The sequence below is a fragment of the Oryzias latipes genome, chromosome 11, assembly GCF_053564925.1.
Source record: "Oryzias latipes strain Hd-rR chromosome 11, Olatipes_Hd-rR_3.1".
Classification (NCBI taxonomy): Eukaryota; Metazoa; Chordata; class Actinopteri; order Beloniformes; family Adrianichthyidae; genus Oryzias; species Oryzias latipes.
Genome location: NC_136247.1, coordinates 9,463,227 through 9,483,900, shown reverse-complemented (window position 1 = coordinate 9,483,900; position 20,674 = coordinate 9,463,227). Strand labels below are relative to the sequence as shown.

Genomic DNA, 20,674 nt, shown 5'->3' with positions numbered 1-20,674 from the left:
GGATTTTCAAAATAAAACACCACTTTCTTTTCATTTCTTTTTACATTTACATAGTCACCACTTCAAACTTGTTGCAGGTGATTTTACGAAAAATCGAGCTTTAACGTGTAACCATTATATGTTAACAGGGGATCTATCGACTTCCGGTTCCACTCTACCTGCAAATATGGATCAGATGGTCTGTTTTATCATCCAAAATCTGTTATAGAAATATATTTTATAGAAAATAAAATAAACTCAGAAATTAGATCTAGTTTTTTTAAAGAAATATTTGTCAAAATATGAATTCAAATTTAAAAAAATATGTTTTGTTTTTCAAATTAAAAATGAAAGCATAAAAAACTAAACAGAGCTGACTCCAATTGCACATATCCCAAAATTGTAGGTAGATTTTGTGTAAAATTAATTAAATTCTTTAAAAAATAATAAACAATAAACATTCATGTATTATCCCCACACCCAAGAATAATTTGTTTACACCCCATAAATCTTTTAACATCCATCAATTCTATTTTTTAAATCAATAATTCTTTAGTTTTCATGTCATTTATATTTATAAAAACAAGAAACTGAGTGAACTCATTTTTTTCCAGAAATATTAAAGTGTTTTAAAGGCTTCGTACCTGTGTTTTTATTTAGTTAAAATCTATTTTCCTATGTTCGTAGTCACTCCTAAAGGGATTGAGTCTTATTTTGTGTTTTGTGAAAATTTTTGCTGTGTCATCAGTGCAAGAAAATTTAATAGAAGAAATGCGACTCTTTAACAAGAATAAACATTATATTTATTTGACGAAAACAAAATCCAGATGAGATCAAACTTTATCGATCCCAACGTGTCAACAATAGATACGGTTCGTTGTGCAGATGTAGAGCAAAGGTCATTAAGCAAAGAGGCAGAAGGGGGTGCAATGGTACAATAGGTCCAAACAGTGCAAACTTGTTATTTACTGAACTTTTTAGGTGTTTGCATATTTTATCAATAAAAAATGACTGTGTGTGTCAGGGTGACCATTTCAGTGAGAGGAACACTTATCAAATACTGAATCTAAAGTGCTGCATTTTCCTTTCGTTCCAGAACAGAAGTCATTATAATAGGTCCTAAAAACCTGAGAGATACTCTGTCTGCTCAGATAGTCTCCCTGGTTGGCATAAGTATAGCCCCCAATTCCACAGTTAGAAACCTTGGGGTTTTATTTGACCAGGATTTATCATTTAAGGCTCACATATCTCAGGCGTGTAGAACTGCCTTTTTTCACCTGCGGAATATTGCTAAGATCAGAAATATACTTTCTAAGAGTGATGCTGAAAAACTCATCCATGCATTTGTTACGTCGAGGCTGGATTACTTTAACTCCTTGTTAGCAGCGTGTCCTAAGAGTTCCTTAAGAAGTCTCCAGCTTGTTCAGAATGCAGCAGCTAGATTGTTAACAGGAACTAACAGAAGAGATCACATCACTCCTGTGTTAGTTTCGCTCCATTGGCTCCCAGTTGATTCCAGAATCAAGTTCAAGATCCTCCTGTTAACCTATAAGGCCTTACATGGAATGGCCCCGTCCTATATTAAGGACCTCATAGTCCCTTACCATCCAATAAGAACACTTCGCTCGCAAAATGCAGGACTGCTTGTGGTTCCTAGAATTAGTAAAAGTACGGTTGGAGGTAGAGCGTTTAGCCACCAAGCCCCTGTCTTATGGAATAAACTCCCAGCTCATGTAAGAGAGGCCGACTCAGTTTCTACATTCAAAGCTAGACTGAAAACATTCCTCTTTGGACAGGCTTATTGTCAGACTAGTTAGTATTCAGAGATTATTTAACTTAATGTTAATTTGTTTAAATTAAACTTAATAACAATAACAATTAGCTGTTAGTAGGCTGCCAGAAGTTGAAGCTGGGGACACTATGGTGCACTGGGGTTCTGTCCTCTTTTCTCGTTTACTTCCGTCCTCCTTCTCTTCTCTATTCTTGATCATTATTCATCATTTAGTTCTCCGTGCCTCTGTTTGGTGCAGTGCGATTCATGTACTGTCCCTCTTTCCCTCTCCCCTCCTGGGGAGTGGGAGTGCTTCCAGATTCCAGTTGGCTCATCCGTGCTCCTGAACCTGACCGTGTACCTCGTTTCTGGCTCGCCTCTACTACTGCTCCTACACCTGGCTGTGGATCCTGCCTCTGGCTCGTCTCTGCTCTGTACCTGGCCGTGTACCTCGTTTCTGCTCCTCCTCCTACACCTGGCTGTGGTTCCTGTCTCCGGCTCGACTCGCGCCCCCGACTGTCCCCCCCAACTGGATGAAGCTCGTCTGCTGGACTTTAAATATGTAGCGTTTGATAAGTTAATTCTTCTCTATGAGTTCTGGTAATTCGCCTGTCCATCCTGGGGGAGGATCCCTCTTTCATGTGGGCACCCCTGAGGTTTCTTCGTTTTTTCCGGAATACTTTTTTTTAAGAGTTTTTCCTTACCACGAAGGGGGGTCTAAGGGCAGGGATGCCAGTATAGTTTAGTCCGTTTGTTAGTTCAATTTAGTATTTTCCTATTGAATTCTATGTATTTGTGATTTATAATGTTTCACACTTTCATATGTTGCTATTGTGCCCAGTTGTCTTTGTTTAGATGTTTTTTCTGTTGGTTTTATGTATAGTACTTTCAGGTGTTGTGCAACAGGAAGGGAAAAAGTTGAATTTGAATAAGCCCCTTGTTTTAAGTCCCTTGTTTTTATATTTTGCTTGATTGTCAATATACAAAAGTTTTGAGATAATGTTAAATATTACAGTGCTTAACAGCGAAACCTAAATTTGCAGTGTCACTTTTGTAACTTCGAATGGACATTTCTCTTTTACGCATCATGGCCTTAATTTAGCTCAATACTCCATCTAGTGGATGTCAAAGGAATGACATTTAAACCACATTGACTTTATAAGGAAGTACACGAACTGTCACACTTTTGGAAACATTAGTTTTGCTGGTTTTTCATTATGTACTTTTAGGTATTTAAATTTTGGTGTATTTGTTCAAGGTAAAAATTCAATTTTTTGTTTATTGATAGATAAGTACTTCATACACAAATGCAGTTTTTTAAGTGGACTCATATTTTGTTCTTTAAAATTAATTATTTTTGTATCTCTTTAAAAAAATCAAATGAAACAATGTTTAAAAATCTTGAATCGCACCTCAGTTTTTTTTATTTGTGCCTTTTTTCTGCTGGTTGATCTTTAAAGACTTAAGGAGTAAGTTTACTGTTTGTGTTTTAAAAAGAATATTAAAGTTAAAGAAAATCACAGACACTTCTTCCGGTTGAATTTCACTGCATAAACATGTTTCAACTAATGCAGCTAAGATGTTTAAAATAAGTTGTTGGTTTTCATAGTCTTACTTTTTTTCTATTTTATCATAATATTAGTTTTAGCTAAATTCCATATAAATAACAGCAACGTTTTTGACAACAAAGCCAAACTTTTCCTCTTAATAGAAAACTTGCCGAATATCGAAAAACAATCTCTACTACCTTTAGCAAAAGGCAAGTACACCTGAAGTTTACTTTATGAAGTAATTATGAATATACTGTAAGTAGATCATGTACGTTTAGTATAATTTGTATATTAACTAAATACTTCTTCAGACTAAATTGGAACATTTTAAGTTTAACATGTACAGGCAGAATTTTAAAAGGAAACGTCAAGTATACTAAGTATATAGTTAAGGGTAATCTTAATTTCAAAAATATATACATACAACAATTACAAAGCCTATAAATACTGTTAGCTTATGTAAATCTTTAATCCTGTTTACATTAAACAAAGTCTTGCGCACTATTTATTTAATTACTGACTTTTTCTTCTTTTTCTTGTAATAATTTTTTGAAAATCTATCTATCTATCTATCTATCTATCTATCTATCTATCTATCTATCTATCTATCTATCTATCTATCTATCTATCTATCTATCTATCTATCTATCTATCTATCTATCTATCTATCTATCTATCTATCTATCTATCTATCTATCTATCTATCTATATTTATGTTCAGGTGTGTAGAGTCGAATTGTTCTGTATGTTTCTTAAACACTAATAAAGTTATTTGAAAAAAGAGTATACTGCCAGTTAAAAAAAGAAACAATTTAATAAGATATAATTGATACTTTGAAATAAATTAGTAAACAATGAACGTTTAAAAATATTATGTCGAGTTTTTACCAAAAATAATACTCAAAATTAAAATTGCGTTGTTTCTCTAACGTCACAACGCCCAATACGTAAAAAATGGCGTTGGTGCCTTCCAGCAAACCTCGCTGTGATTGGCTCGCTGGGACTGCATTTCTGTTTTCATTGGTTGCGGATTTTGTTTTGACTACTTACTTCCTGGTTGGACCCCATGAGCTGTATTCCCGCGTGCTTATGGAGTACCACTAAGGTTGTTCATTTTCTGAAGCTTTAGATTCTATTTCTTCAGTGCGTTGACTAAGTTGGCCTGTTCCAACAAAGATAATTAAGAATTTTGGTTCCGTCGTAACGAGTCTGCATGGCTGACAGCGACGAGTCTACTTCTCCTGAAACTGAAAAGGAGCAGGGGAGAGGAGGAGAAGAAGGGTGTCTTACTGACACACAGGGACAGATGTTAGACAGATGTCTTCACGCGCTCAAGCAAGCGAAGAACGATAGTCACACGTTAGCCGCCCTACTACTGGTAAGTGATCAAGCTACACGATGAGTTTACTGGTTAAGATGGAGAGTGGTCGTTGCCTAGCAACAAGTCCAGTCAGCTTCTAATTACAAAAAAATGCTTTTATAAGTTTAATTACCTGTGATAATTCAAGTGTGAAAGCCTGTTTCCAATCTGAATACGGTTTTTGTTTTACAAAAGGATTGTGATTTTTACTGAAATTGAAAAAAAAAACTTTGTTGAACAAATAGGCAAAACAAGAGGATTTCATTCAAACAAAAGCTCATAATGTGTCTCTGGGTTTTCAGAGCTATGGAAAAAAATCTCATTTGTTGTAAAAGGTGCCCAAAAGTTTGGAAATTGAACCCTGAGAGTGGTTCTTGCTGCGCCTCCACAGATCACCCGCGTGTGTCCGGCGCGTCAGCTGGACAAACGCAGCCTGCGGCGCATCTTTGAGGCGGTTGGGCTAAACCTCCCAGCACGCCTCCTGGTCACAGCCACCCGGGAGGATGTCCCCGCAGGCATGGCCCCCTCTGACCCCCTGAGTCTGGGAGCCACCCTGCTAGCAGCTCTGAGCACAGACCCAGACATGGCTGCTCATCCGCAGCTCCTCGCCACCGTCCCCTTACTACTCAATCTCTTAGCTAACGGATCAAAGCCGGGTGCTCAGCAAAAGCCTGGAGGATTGAGTCCAGAAGGGGATGAGGGGTCAGATGGAGGTTTAGGTCAAGATGGGAGTAGTGGATCCTCCTCGTCACAGCAAACATTCCAGCTGGACGAGGCCACGGCCGCAGACTGCTACCAGGTGCTGACCTCCGTCTGCGCCTTACCTCAGGGTCCGGAGCTGCTCCTGAGCAGGGGGGCCGTCCCCGCTCTGTGCCAGGCTGTAGAGCAGAACCAGATCCTGAGTCGACAGCGGGGCCTACCCCTGCTGGGCCACCTCCTCTCTGCAAAAACCAAGAAGAAGGTTTGGAATAAACACCCAGCAGAGCTCCTCGCCTTGCTGCTCAGACTTTCCACTGACTTCTGCCGGGCCTCAGAACCAAACCGGCTCAGCTCGTGTGCCCAGCTGGCGCAGTTCCTGCCCCCAGCAGGGATGGCGATAGAGAGCAAGGAGCTCAGGGATGCCATGAGCTCAGTGTGGGAGCAGTTGAGACCCATGCTGCAGTCCAGGCTAACTCCCAGACAGATCGGGCCCATCCTGGTGCTCTGCGCTTGCCTGCTGGATTTGTACGGCTGGGACCAGGCGGGACCGCCTAAGTTCTGCTGCCTGCTGGTGAACCGGGCTTGCGTGGAGGTTCGGATGGGTTTGGAGGAACCACCGGGGAACGAGCTGAGCCCGGAGCTGCAGAACACGCTAACAGGTAAAGTACAAAAAAAAATTGTGACATATTTTTTTTTCTTACTCAGGGTGTGAAATGATTTCATCTTTTAAAGACCCGCTCCGATAAAAATGATGTTTTTAGTCTTTTTAACATTTTTCTGATGCTGGAGGACATCTATAAAGAAAGTTATGCACAAATTGGCATTTCTGATTATTTCTTTATTTAAATTGTGTCAATCAGGAGCAGATGAAAAAATGCTGTGGGAGTGGGACTTTTAATATAAAATATATATATTTATTGTATAAACTATAAACTTCTGAGGATTCTGAGCTTCAGAGACAAAAACGTTTAATCAATTTTTATAATCTATAAGAAATCACCAATAAACATAATTTTTCAGCATTTTGATGTTTTCCAAAGCCTCTAAAGATCAAATGATGGGATGGAAAATATCTCAAATTTAAGTTAAAGTTTATGTTCTATCATGTATAAATTATATTAATTCAGAAAACTTTTCTAATCTGGGGGAAAAAAGTCCTAAAACTGTCTTGGTTTATGCTCGTTTCTCCAATGGTTCTCTGTTTTAGCTTCTCTTTATCAGTTTTAGCTCCGCCCTCTCCTTCCCCACCAGTTCTCTACCTCTATGAAGTGTTCTTGGTTTGTTCTGGTTCTGTTGAGGCTCATGATGTTTTTTGTGGGCTACTTCATCATGTTCCTCTTCAGAACCTCAGAGATGAAGTCTCCTATGTGACCCGGTGTCCTTTATCGCAGGCTGCTACAGGATCTTGGAGGCGGCTATGGAGCAGGCCTGCAGCGCCGTTGATGCTCCGAGCCCCGCCCCTGCCCTCCCCGCCCTCAGCCTGCAGCAGAGCCGGCAGGTCCTGCAGGTTCTCGAGGAGGCCTTCTCTGCCGTCATGTTCTACCTGCAGCAGGTGACGTCTAAGCCCCTCCCCCCAATACTTCACTTCCTCCCCCTGGGCTTTGTGGATCATCTCTAACTCCATCTTCCTTCTCTTTTATTGTTTTTGTCAGGTGGATGCCAGTCGTTATGGCGACCCATTTGTTTTCGCCTCCTTCCGCTCCCTGTGCTCCTGGCTGGCTGAGGAGACTTCCTGTTTGAAGCAGGAAGTGATAGATCTGCTGCCGTTCCTGGTCGGGTACGCACGGCACCACCTGCAGGGCGCCGCTGCCGAGCAGAGCCTTTCTGACTGGATGGCTAAGGCGTCCGTCACTGAGGAGGGAGGGGCGTGGACGGGTGGAGAGGCTCTGAGGTAGAGATGAAAGTTCTGAAGCTGCAAGAATCAAACACGAGCATCACCTGACCGTATACACCCCCCCCCCATCCACCGCAAAGGTACCTCCTCCCAGCTCTGTGCCACCTGTCGGCAGAAGACGCTCCGAGGAAGGTTCTCCTCGGCCTGGAGGCTCACAGCCTGCTGGTGGATTTCCTGAAACAGAGCTGGACATCCCTGAAGGGGCGGAGCATCAGAGATCCCAGCCTGGAGACCGCATGCTCCACCCTCCTCAACTTTGCCGTCACCGAACCGGAGAGGGTCAGGTGAGTCAGCCGCCGGGTCCTAAAGTCACAGCGCTCCGTTTCCAAAAACTGATGTTATGTTTCTGTTTGGTTCTGCAGGATGGACCTCTGCTTCAGAACCCTGGAGGCCCATCTGAGTGAAGCACTTCCTGTTCTGGTGAATAAGCCCCGCCTCCTGGTCCTAGCAGCAAATTACTGCACTCTGGGGCTGATGATTGGCAGGTTGAAGTGTCCTCCCTCAGGTGAGACCTGTTCTGGTTCAGATATGAGTTTGGGGTTATTTGGTTCTGCTTGGTTCTGGTGTTTGGTTGGAGTGGTAAAGACGGGTTCTCGCTCTGACTTGATTGTTCTCTCCAGGTTCGGTGGAAGCGGGTCAGAGGCGCTTCTTCCTGGCAGCCCTGCAGTTCCTGCGTGGCGCCCTGGAGACTCACCCTGGTTCCGGCCCGGCCCACGTGAGCGCCTCCTGGGAGACGAGCTGGGACGAAGTGGCGGAGCTTTGGAGGCTGAGCCTGCAGGCGCTGGGTGGCTGCGCGCGTGCACAGGCCTGGATCCCGGCACTGCTGCGCGACGAAGGCTGGCTCCATTACATGCTCGCCATCCTGAGCCAGAGCAGCGCACTGCCCGACCAGAATACGCAGGACGCCCTGCAGGAGGCGCTGTGCGCCGCCGCCCAGCAGTGCCCGCTTTGCAAGCAGGAGATCGCAGAGGCGATGAGGAAGAGCGATGGAGGAGCTCTGAGAGAAATGAGAAGTCTGAAGATGTTGGTTGGAGCAAACTGAGACTCCGCCCTTTTAGTCCTTACTTTAATCATGGTTGTAAAAAAACAAGAACATTATTTGTAAAATTCTTGAAACAAAAAAGTTGAATAAAAACTATTTTTGCATCAAACGCCTTCAGATTCGTCTGCACCTCTTTTTTCCGCAGGAGGATCCTGAAGGAGGAGCAAATAATGACATTAATCCTTTCATGACTGAATGTTTTTTCAGATGCTAAATTAAGTGGAGTCCTGGAATAAATGATATGCTCCGGATTAGCAACTAACAGCGATGAGGAGTTAAGTCAGCAGCTGCCATGATAGTGAAGATGTCGTACAAAATTTCAGAAAATTAAAAAGTAAAAAAGGTATTTTTCTTCTTTCTTGATCTTTAATGATGTGTCCTCAATGCAAATTTCTAAATCTGAATCATCCTCTGTGCTTTTATTTTTAAAGGAAATAAATGTAACTACATTTGTGTTTTTTTTATTAGCTTACAAATATGTTTTCAGAAAAAAACTGCTTAATTTTTTTCTATTATTGGGGAGATTTGTATTTATTAAAAAAAATATATTTTTTTATACAAGTTGTGAATCATGAGCAGCTTGAGTGTAAATAGAGGGCTCTCAGTTATGGGTTAACGGTTAGAGGGGCAGGTTGCTCCACCTAAAACTTAAAGACGAACTTCTAATGAACTCCTGCCGCTCTGAAAAAAACTGTGTCCTGGAAAACAACACAGATATTGACTAATCATTGTCATAATTAAAAGAACCGGGAACACTTCTATAATAGAATATTAGGGTTGGACTTTAACATCTCTGAACAAGACCACAATTGTAAATAGAACGAATTTTCAATATACTAAACTGAGGATGAGAACATTTATAAATTGATCATTACATATGGGATTTTGGGGAGAGGGGGTTACAATTAAAAAAAAAACTCCAAACAAAGGTTTTCTCTTCTTTTTTAGGCTGCTGTATTTACTCGGAGTAGCTGGAATCAGGATAATCGTAGCCAGTGGCTTTTTGCTCCCCATTTTTCTTGTGTTTTTTTCATTTGTCCTGTTTGCATCCTCACACCACCAAAGCACTTCCGTCAGTCGCCACAAGGGGGCGCGCAAAGACCTGAGTGCGATGCAGGTGAGGATGAAAGGGGTTTTAAAGGGAGGTATTCCTCAAACTTCCTTCAGGCGCGGAGCTCCAAGGTTCCGGGTTTTAATCCGGAACAGACGAATTTGTGGAAAAGTTCAAATGCTGGATTAGAAAAATCAGAAGATGTGGAGATCAAGTCCATGTTTTCATCCTCCTCAAAAATACGGTAAGAAAAATGAAATCTCACCTGAGTTGTTTGCATGCAATAGCATCAACCCGTTGCCAAGCAACAAACAGACGAAACTTTTTAAACAACAGAGTTTTAGTTAAAAAAAAGAGATTGATTTGTTTTTCGTCTGTTCTGTTTCAGGATTTTCTGAGATCCCCGTCTGCGGAGTTTCAGCTGAACAAAAGCGGAGGAAGACTCCTCTTCTCCTTCTCCTGCCCCCCTCCCTCTCACCTCCCGCCCTCCTCCTCCTCCTCCTCCTCCTCTGGCTCATCCATACAAACTCCATCCTCCTGTCTTAAACAAACTCACTCCTCTCCGCGACATCCGCTCAGCCTCTTCGTCCTCCCGCTCCTCCTCATCCTCCGCATCACGCTGAGCACCGGCATGCTGTGGAAGTCCAGAACCAAGACCGATGTGGCGCAGGTAAACCCCACGCGCAAAATAGCCTTGCGCGTCTTTTTGGTGCTCTTCTAACGCAGCGGCGTGAGTGGTTCAGGCCGAAGTGAAGCCGTGGAACTTTCAAATATAATTTTTTTTTACTACGGGTACCTGGAGAGTCCATTCGTGCGTAAAACAGTTGGCTTGAGGGCGTTTATGGTGGAGTAAGACGAAAAATGATTTTAAAATAAAGGAGAAATATATTTTCTATAGATTTAAGTCAAAAGTGCCGCGCTCGTGCGCGTTAGTCCAACCCTACTTGGATTATATCTCTTTAAGAGCAGCGGAGCCTGCCGACCCCTCCCTCCCCAAACCCACCGCCTGTGAGCAAAACCTATAAGTAGTGCGCTCATGGAGCGTCTGCCGGAGTCCGTGTGCGCGCGTGTGCATTAGTCAGGCGCCAGTGATTTTTCCACGCGAAAACAAGTTGAGCTGAGTTTTGATGGAGCGATAAGGACGCGGAAATTATCGCCGGAACACACGCGCGCGTGTCAACTGCGCCTCCTGCAAGAGTTCAGACTTTGTGGTTTCCAGATGTTGATCCACACCTACTCCACCATGGTGAGTGTTGCGCGTGACGCACAGGAGTTCAGCAGCACAGATGGAGTAAAACTGAAACTGGACTAAAACAAATCCCTTGAGTGAGTTTGTGTGTGAGTTTGTGTTTTTGTTGTAACTCTTTTGGATCAGCGGGACCTTCTGGCGCAGAGACGCTCTGCGTGTTTCCGCAGGTGAGCTGTGCGCTGTGACGCGTCCCTGTGCGCCGGAACACCGCAGTGCGACCAGGTCAGGTCTGGTCTGGCCTGCTTTGGCTCTCAATAATGGGCGCATTGATCGGACTGACCCAGCTGCTCTAAAATCCATCATAGCAGAAAGTGGAATGCGGTCGTGGCGCGCGCGCATCGTGTTGCTGCCTTGTTTTTTTTTTTTTTTTTTTTTCCGCGGTGGGGTCAGCTCAAGTTTGTTGATTGTTTACAGATACACCCCCACCCCCTTCCAGAAGTTGTTTGTGTTGATAAAGGTGTTGTTGATTGTTTTTGACGTGGTGCGCACGCATCTTTGAAAAGACGCATTGAAGTTTTCATGTTTAAATATCACCGGTGGAGCTCGCGCGATATTGAGAAAAGCGCTCACGCTGCCCTGCCACTGCTGACCTCGTGCGCTCTGAATTTGGTGCAGGAGCGCACGGACGGACTGAGCGTCTCCTCTCCCGGGGGGCGCCTCTCCCAGCTGTCCTCGCTGAACCAGGCCGCGTACTCGTCCGCCCCCCCACTCTGCCACACGCCGGCCTCCGACTTCCAGCCACCCTACTTTCCCCCTCCGTACCCGCAGTCCTCGCTGCCGTACTCCCAGAGCCAGGACTCGGCCTACTCCCACCTGCCGGACCCCTACTCCTCCATCAACTCCCTGCATCAGCACCAGCAGGCGGCATGGCACTCGCAGAGGTCGCGCTCCGAGGACGGGGCGCTGCTGGCTCAGTCTCACCGCGCGCTGAGCCTGGACCCCCGCCGGGAATACTCGGCCGTGCCGCGGCTCCTGCACGGCCTCGGGGAGGGCGCTGCGGCCCTCGGGGAGGGTCCTCTGGGGATGCACCTGGGACATCACGGCTTGGAGGATCTGCAGGTGAGAAATTCCTCTTCCTGTTGTTAAAGTTTGACCTCTGACACTCTGCGTGCGAACGCTGCTTCAGTTTGATTCTGGAAAACGAGCTGATCAGACGCACAAGGCCCGAGGCCCTTCCCTAAACCTGAATCTTTTAAACAAGTTTCATGAAAAAACAGTATTAAAAAGGCTGGATAAACAAGAAACTAATTTATTATTTCCTTAACATTTTTTAGATTGTACGGTTTAATGTATTTTTAACCTTTAATCAAAAATTTAAGAACGAACGGCATTTTAACTTTGATCCAAGGAATAACATTTTAATTTTTACATTTTTTATATTATTTTGAAATAAATTACTTTGTTGTTTATCCCAAAATACAAATGTAATTACAAAAAAAATCTGACACATTCTGTTTCCATTTAATTCAAAATTTTACAAATTATGATGAAACAAATAAAAATCTTCATCGACAGAAATAAAAATGTGAAAATTATTTACGACTTACGTACTTTTTGTAAATAGGTTGTTTAAATATAAAATAATTAAATTTATAGAAAACATTTCCAGGTGGGTCCGTTGGAGCGCGCGGCGGGGAGTTTAGTCCCGCGTGCAGCAGCTGCAAGAGAATAAAACACCGGGACGAATCGATGCGCGCGTGGCCTTTTGTGGCGTTTAACGCTCCTTTTGATGATTGATGAGGATCAGTTCCGCGCGGCTTTCTTTTAAATACAGACGATTTCAATAATGAATTCATTCCTAAAAAAACAAAATACCACTAAATTAAATCAATTTTAGATATAAAAATCTTTTCTTTTTTTGTTTATTAGGAAATCTAAATTTGAGGGTTTTTTTTTTGTTTTAACAATAAATAAGCAATAAAAATGTTTTGCGTGACACAAAATTCTTTTTTTAAAGTGTAAATACGTGCGAGCGCGCAAAAAGAAGTGACCGTGCGTGTGTGTCTCTGCAGGGCATGGAGGAGGGATCCGCTCTCGGCATCCTGGACCATTCCGTCATTAAAAAAGGTAAGAGGCGTGTACGCGCGCGTGAGGCCATAGGGCGGACAGGGTTTTGTTTGTGTGGCGCGCGCACCAGCAATAATACGACATGGCTTTCTCCTTTGTGGCTGCAGCAGCAGCGGTAGTGTGACGCACGCGCATGCGCACACACGCTATAAATAATTCTGTTTTGGGGGTTTTCATCTGAACTCAAAGTCCTCCAGACTGAGCTGCAGCCCAAAGGCACGTGGTCGTAATGAACCGTTCATGGTCAGAGGGAGCCGCGCCGTTAGCACAAAGAAGTGGGGCAGAGAAGGTGTGTGTGTGTGTGTGTGGGTGCGCGAGGTCGGGGGTAGATGATAAAAGAGGAGTTGAAGTCTAATATCAGAAAGCCCCCCCCCCCCCCCCCCCCCCCCGCCCCCATCACACCAGCATACACACTGGTGTCCTAAAGAGGGGGTGGGGGGGCTTTCAGACCAGAACCTCAGAACCAGAACCACCGTGAGCTCAGCAGATCCATTTGGCCCACCAGGACATCCCCATAAAAACCTTTTTTTTTGGGGGGGGGGGGGACTGAAGCAGCTATAAGGCTCTGATTGGATGGCCATCCAGAAGAATTAAAGTCTCTGTCGTGTTTAAGTCTGGAGGTTCACAGAAACATTTCTGCAGCTTTGGGTCTCCAGAGAACCACAGTGAGATCCATCATTCACAAATGGAACCTTTAAGAACACAACCAGGACTCCTCCAGGAGGTCATTAAAGACAAAGAAGATTGACAGAAGTGCTGGCATCACTCCACTTATGTGATTTCAGAGTTCACAATTCAACTGCATGCCGAAAAAAGACTTTTGGATGAAAATGTATCCATGAGGCAGCAGAAGAAAATCCAAAACATCTGGGTTATGTCCAAAAGCTTTTGGACAGACAAATGGACTGAGGAACTGAAAAGAAAGTCTGTAAGGATGCCTAAAGCAGAAGTAGCTTTGGATCTGCATCTGCAGGACAAGCCAACATCTGGCTGCAGGTGGTGTTTGGATGAGCTCCACCTGATGAGCTTCTTAAGGAACTGTCACGTTGGAGCTCTGGTCCTTCAGCGTCAGGAGACTTTAATGAAGGTCAACAGAATCCAGGGAGCTCCTGCAGGAGAGCATCTGACAAGCAGACAGATGTCTGCTCGCTTTGGTGGCGGTAGTGTGGATTACTATTCCTCAACCTCTTCCTTTTCCTCATCTTCTCCTCTCCCTCCAGTTCCCCTCCCATCCAAGCTCAACGGCTCCTCGCTGTCGGCACTATCCATCGGGAAGGAGGGCCTAGGGATGGGCGCCGTGTCCAACCCGGCCGAGGTTTTCTGCTCTGTGCCGGGCCGCCTGTCGCTGCTCAGCTCCAACTCCAAGTACAAGGTGACGGTCGGGGAGGTGCAGCGCCGCCTCTCTCCACCTGAGTGCCTCAACGCCTCCCTGCTGGGCGGAGTCCTGCGCAGGTGAGAGGAGGGCGGGACAAAGGGCGGGGCATTTGTCTACAGAGTTTGAAAACTATTTTAAGGAAAAAGGAAGTTAATTAAGTTAAAGTAGTTATTTCTTTACAATCAATCTTAAATCTTTAAAAATTATCTGAAAATATAGGGGCTGCACGGTGGCGCAGTGGTTAACGCTCTTGCCCCAGCTGGGGGACTTGAAACAGAACATCCTGTGTGCAGTCTGCATGTTCTCTCCGTGCATGTGTGGGTTTTCTCTGAGGACTCCGGCTTCCTCCCACCATCCAAAAATATGCTTCATAGGTTAATTAGCAACTCTAAATTGTCCCTAGGTGTGAGTGTGAATGTGTGTGTGTGATATGTGTGACCCTGCAACAGACTGGCGACCTGTCCAGGGTGTCCCCCAGCCTTCGCCCATAAGTGGCTGGGATAGGCTCCAGCAGCCCCGTGACCCCGAAACGGACAAATGGAAGAAGATGAATGAATGAATAAAAATATGAGTGCAATACAAAATATGTCCTCAATAAGGACATAAGAATCTGGGGAAAAAGAAAAAACACTCAGAACAACACTTATATACATTTGGAAATTTTGAAAAAACATTCAGCGATTTTATTTAATTTATTTTTCATTTTCTTATTTGTAAATTATTTAAACATTTTTATCTGTTTTTGGTACATTGCAAGTAGTTGAACTTTATTTGGAAAATATATATATTTTTTCCTTTTTTTTGTAGTTAAACATTTCACCACAAATTCCATTTACACAGTTCAGTAAATTAAAATCCCAAAATATGCATTCATCTTCAGTAAAACCTTTATTTTATTAAAAAGTTAATACAATTCTAATTTCATAAAGAACAGACATAAAAAAATAAAAAGACTAACGTTTTAGAATACTAATTTAATTTTTTTAGTCCAACTTAAATATTTTAGCTTAAAAGTATTAAATAAAGCTAAATCCAAGATTTCTCTTGAGAGCTGAAAGTTTCACATTTAAATTTTAACTACTTTAATGCAAAAAAGAAACTTGTGACAAAAACTAAATTTCTCTTTGAATCTCATATTTTACTAATTTATTGATGTTTATTTTACCTAAAATACAATAACTAAGAACAACAAAAAAAGTGTTTTTGTTATTATTTTAACCCCCCAACCCACTTAAAGTATAATTAATTATAAACCATTTAAAACATTTTTTGTTTTAACATTTTCTTATATTAGAAAAAACAGCAAGGGTTTAGATACACCAGTGTTTGCAATGGCTGATGGGAACTGGAGTCTATGTCCCCCCACAATACTAAAATCGATCTTTTTCTGTTTTTGTTTTAAATTTTAAACAATTTGATTTCTGAATATTTGAATCCAGAGAGTTTAATGACATCATAGCTTTTCTTTTTACCTCCTCTCTTCAAACATCAGAACATTTGAGCCTTTTTATACATTTGTAATTTAACTGCAGGCTGAGCTGAGGACCTAAACTGGGTCATGAGACTGAATCACAAGAGAAGAGATGTAGTTTAATGAACAGCAGCCTCAGGATAGCGGAGAAAGTTTCACTTTCAGAGGAGAAATTCGGAAACGATGCAGCTTCCTCTGAGGACGTCCCTGCCATCGTATACGGGAGACATGAACGACATCAAAATCTATCATTAGGATCAGATTTAAACTTTTAGTAAAAATCTTTTATTTATTTTTTCTTTTGTAGAAGCTTTTTTTTTGCAGGAAAGTGTAAAGAATTCTTCTGAAACGTGTTGAGATGACAAGAAAATGGATAAAAGCTGGATTCTATCAGAGCTGACAGAGAACAGCTGATATATGACACACACTCACACACAAAACTCACACAATCTCTTAACGCTTCCCATCTCGCTACCCCCCCCCCCCCCCCCCACCGACCCACCACCATCCACCCCTCTCCAACCTCAGGGCAAAGTCGAAGAATGGTGGCCGCTGTCTGAGGGAGCGTCTAGAGAAGATTGGCCTCAATCTGCCTGCCGGGCGTCGCAAGGCCGCCAACGTCACACTGCTGACATCTCTGGTAGAGGGTAGGTGCACACACACACACACACACACGCAAACACACACACACACACACACACACACACCCCACACACACACACACCAACACACATACTCAAATGCAAACACACACACATACACAAACACTAAAGAAAAAGGAGATGGTGGAGGTCTGACTCTTCTCTCTAACAGAAGCTGAACGCTACATGATTCCATATTTTTATTAGAATTGATCAACTTTATGAAGTTTGATTTTGTAAAATTAACATTTTCCAAATTACAAGAAAAAATAAAACTAAAGAGATGTTTTAACCCTCAAGTTTGATGCTGCATTCCTAACAGTTTACCTACAACAAGACATCTATTTATATTAAGAAAACATAACTACAGCAAACGATTATTCTGTTCACAGATGACAACTGATTTCTTTTTAAAGGTTGACCCCATTAAATATTAAAATTAAATAATTTTTATACAAATGTATGTAAAATATAATAAATTAAATACTTATTAAATGTTCTTCTTGTTAAAATAAATTAATTATTAGGATTGCTTTCTAGATTTAAATAAATATTTGTTTATTCTACAAAAAATAAATAAAAAAAACGGTCAGATGAAAACATAAAATAAGAAAAGATTTTCCAAGTCATTATCTGTTTTGCTAAAACCTTCATTCATTCATCTTCTAAATTGTTTTGTCCCTTTTCTGGTTCACGGCGCTGCTGGAGCCTATCCCACTCGTGGGGGATCCTGGACCATCCTGGCCAGTCTGTCGCAGGGCCACAATCACACACTCATGCAGACTCACAATCACACCCAGGGACAATTTAGAGTTGCCAATTAACCTATGAAGGATGTTTTTGGACGGTGGGAGGAAACCGGAGACCCCGGAGAGAACCCACGCATACACAGGGAGAACATGCAGACTGCACACAGAAAGGTCCCCCATTGATGATCTGGTTCAGGCCCCCCAGCTGGGACTTGAACCGGGGGCTAACCACTGTCCCACCCATGCTAAAATGTTAAATCCTGTAAACACAAAGCTTTAATGTTGTCTGAGAAAAAATCCAGACTTTATTTCCTTAAGGAAGAAAGCGTTTGCAAAAAACTTTATGAAACTTAAAGTAAAAGAGAATGAAGTGAAGCGCTGTCACTCAAACACACACTGCGAGCAGCACTTATGTCCTTTGAAGTGTTTTTTTATTTGGTTGCATTTGTATTTTGTTAAAGGGCTTATATCATGCTTTTCTTAAACCTGTCAAAGTAAACTATATCCATGCTGTATGTGATAACCTTTTGCACACAAAAGAATGATTTTTTTTAATGAAATACGAGTTATTTTCACAGCTCTTTTTCCTATCCGGAAGTAGGACGAGTTAATCTCTGAGGCTCTGTCTTTCGCTCCTTGTGGGTGCCGCCCATTTCATGACGTCACCTAGAGTCAGCCTGGGCAGAGAGTCTGCGTTTTTGCTCACGAAAAAAAACAAAGGTCTACGTCAGCTCATGAGAACCCGCCCAATTTTGTGCATTGGGAGGGGCTGATGCTCAGAGCACAGGTTTTTAGAGGAATACATAGAAATGCGTGAACATATAAAAATATCGCTTTGGGATTTTTTATAGTAAGAAATGAACATTTTAACACACTTAAAAGCTCAAAAGTGTTGATTTTGCTTGATATAGGTCCTTTTAAGTTCAATAAATTTATTAACATATCAAGATAAATTGGAAAATGTGGTTTCAATGTTTTAAATAAAGACAATTCTTTCAATTCTACTTGCAAAAATCGTTCTTGCTGTTTCTTCTGCTCTGGACACAGTTTTTACCCAAACGTTGTTTCTCCAACATTAGAAACCACCAGAAAACAGAACAGAGTTCCATTTAATAAAAGTGAATATTTGATGATGTTTGCATCACTGCATGTTCTGCCAAAAAAAAAATGTAAAAATTTTTTTTTCAAATGTTTGACAGTTACTTTCTTCCTCCACCCTGCTGCAGGGGAGGCCGTCCATCTGGCGCGAGACTTCGGTTACGTTTGTGAGACAGAGTTTCCAGCCAGAGCTACGGCGGAGTACCTGTGCAGACAGAGCGACCCGGACCAGCTGCAGACGCGACGTAGCATGCTGCTGGCCACAAAGTGAGTCGCAGCTCCGCTATACAAACAGCAGGTCCACGTCTGAAGAGCAGAAATCCAGCAGGCATCTTCCCACAGAAGCATCCGAAACCTTTAAATGGTCTCCATTCAGAAACTACTCTACAATAAAACATGACATAAGGAAATCTGTTTACGAAAATTGTCAAACTTTGCAGATATTGTCATACAAATTGGAGTAAAATGAGAAATAAAAAGTTTTAGCTTTTACAGACATAAACTCAGTGGTGCACATATAACAGTGGTAGATATTATATGTTGGAAGTTAATTGGAAATCTCACATATTGCTACAAAACACAAGCAGATTTTGATTTTTGAATAGGTAAAAGTTTAGACTGATTTGACAGTTATCAGGAAGCCTTTTAACAATCTCTTTGGCTCCAAAGGGCAGAAAATGTCAAATCCAAACAGAAAAACTGAATTAAAAGTGGTTTTCATAAGAAACCAGAGCCAAAAAAACTGACTTTCAGCTTCAAAAACAGCAGTGATGTTCGTGTTTTGACGTCTGGTCTCGCCTCCCAGGGAGGTCTGTAAGGAATTTGTGGACCTGATGTCCCAGGACCGCTCCCCGCTCGGCGGAAGTCGTCCCACCCCCTGCCTGGAACCAGGCGTCCAAGGAAGCCTCACCCACTTTAGCCTGCTGACCCATGGTTTCGGCACCCCCGCCATCTGCGCTGCGCTCTCCGCCTTCCAGAGCTACCTGATGGAGGCCATTAAAATGCTGGACAAGGGTGAGGGCGGAGGGAAGAGCCACCATGACAAGGAAATGAAGCACCGCAAATGAAATTACAAAGCATGCATGGGGGGGGGCGCAGACTGTGTAACAGACTTTATGCCCACCGGCTCTATTGAGGACCCAAGGCCGGCGATGTTTCTGAAGAGGTGATTTATAGCAAGCCAAAAGAAACAAGAAGCACTGGGAACTACAGCGTTTTGGGCGACAAGATTCTGCATTTCCTACCACTTTTTGTCCCTTCTGGCTTGCCATAAGGGACTCAGGTCGACGCACGGACCTTTTCATCTCCCCGACAGACATGGCTTCTGAAAATGCTGGGGGTGGGAGGGGCTCTTATTTATTTATTTATTGGTTTACCCTGTTTATTTTACTTTCCAATCCCAACATACACGCGCACTCACACTCTCCTGGGAAGGGTCAGAAGCCATATCCGACAGCCGCTCTGTGCTCCTCTGCCAGACTTTACTGTGACGGACGCAACCCTCCGTTTGAAGTTCCCTGCAACAGGTGATGATGGGAAATTGAGTTTCTGAGAGGCAGCTAACGCAGATTTTTTTTCTTTTAATTTCAAAGTGTTGGTAACTTATAAAAATCATTTTGTACTTTCTGTGACTGTTTATTATTACCGTTGTTATTATTGTATTACTGAATAAATGTAATATATTATTAAAGAATTAAGAATTTGTTTTGTTTTTGCTCATTCTTTTGATTCCACAAACCAAACAAGTTCTGATCTACAACTTTAGTTCTTAGGCTTCTGACAGGCCGTTTATAACAAGATTTATTTATTTTTTATGCTGCAAATATCACTGCAACTAGTGTATTTAGAACATTTTGTATAAATCTAAAATAATTTTAAGTCCAATATGGTACAACAGAGGCTAGGTAGTTAGCTAGCTGGAAGTTTGGGCAAAGTAAGGATAAGAGCGGATAACTTGATGAACGAAATAAATAAATAAAAAACAAAAAGTTTTTTTATTAAAAAACAAAATTTTTGACTGAAGTTGCATTTATGTAAGTAAGCTAACACATATATATATAGTTAGGTCCACCCACCAACCAATGAGCTCTAATAAAACCAAAATGACTGATTAACACCGAAGCTTTTAGCACCAGTGTTGATATTCTTTAGTCTACCATAACTCTTCAATCATTGACGCAACAAACGTAATTCCAGCTAATTCTGAAGCGCAGAAAAGCAGCTTTGCGCTGATATGCAACACTTTACAGTAGTGATGTGTTTATGCAATATGCTGATTTAAACGGGGAGAAAAGCCGTCGAGCCGTTATGCAGCATTATACATTAGCAGTTTGTTCCATATTGATGAAAATCCGCTTCTTTGTGTCAGAATCAGCTGATTCACATTTAGCTTGTAAACAGCCGAAGAGTTGCGGTAGGTCAAAGTGCGTGTTAGTAGGTGTCGCTGGTTAAAGGGTTAAACAAAAAACATTCATATCATCCCACAGCTGTCATGAATGGAAAAGTAGTACACAATAAAATAATTCTGAACATGATGTGCATGCATGCATATTGATGTCTTTAGCATGTGACTTGATATGAAGTCGCTCTGCAAACCACCCTCTAGTGGTCTTTTGAGGTACTGCAACGTTTGGCATTTTCTGCTTTGCTTCATATTTAGAGATGAACTTAGGGGGTAC

The 20,674-nt window shown here is 42.4% G+C and overlaps 2 protein-coding genes across 3 annotated transcripts; both read left to right on the top strand.

Moving 5' to 3' along the window:
• The first annotated feature begins 4,331 nt into the window (after positions 1-4,331).
• Positions 4,332-8,404, top strand: ncdn (neurochondrin). Its single transcript, XM_004074320.5, has 7 exons — positions 4,332-4,678; positions 5,052-6,018; positions 6,751-6,911; positions 7,012-7,250; positions 7,334-7,537; positions 7,616-7,758; positions 7,874-8,404. The coding sequence occupies exons 1-7, from the start codon at positions 4,514-4,516 to the stop codon at positions 8,293-8,295; spliced, it is 2,301 nt and encodes a 766-aa protein (XP_004074368.1). The 5' UTR covers positions 4,332-4,513; the 3' UTR covers positions 8,296-8,404.
• A 1,477-nt stretch (positions 8,405-9,881) lies between these two features.
• Positions 9,882-19,700, top strand: tfap2e (transcription factor AP-2 epsilon). 2 transcript variants are annotated; one of them, XM_023960186.2, is made up of 7 exons: positions 9,882-10,016; positions 11,211-11,654; positions 12,608-12,662; positions 13,883-14,114; positions 16,037-16,155; positions 18,125-18,263; positions 18,802-19,700. In XM_023960186.2, exons 1-7 carry the CDS (start codon positions 9,978-9,980, stop codon positions 19,061-19,063), a joined length of 1,290 nt encoding a protein of 429 aa, XP_023815954.1. In that variant the 5' UTR covers positions 9,882-9,977; the 3' UTR covers positions 19,064-19,700. The 2 variants fall into 2 exon arrangements, with proteins under 2 accessions (XP_023815954.1, XP_023815955.1); XM_023960187.1 differs by lacking the exon at positions 9,882-10,016 and adding an exon at positions 10,360-10,592.
• The last annotated feature ends 974 nt before the right edge of the window (positions 19,701-20,674 follow it).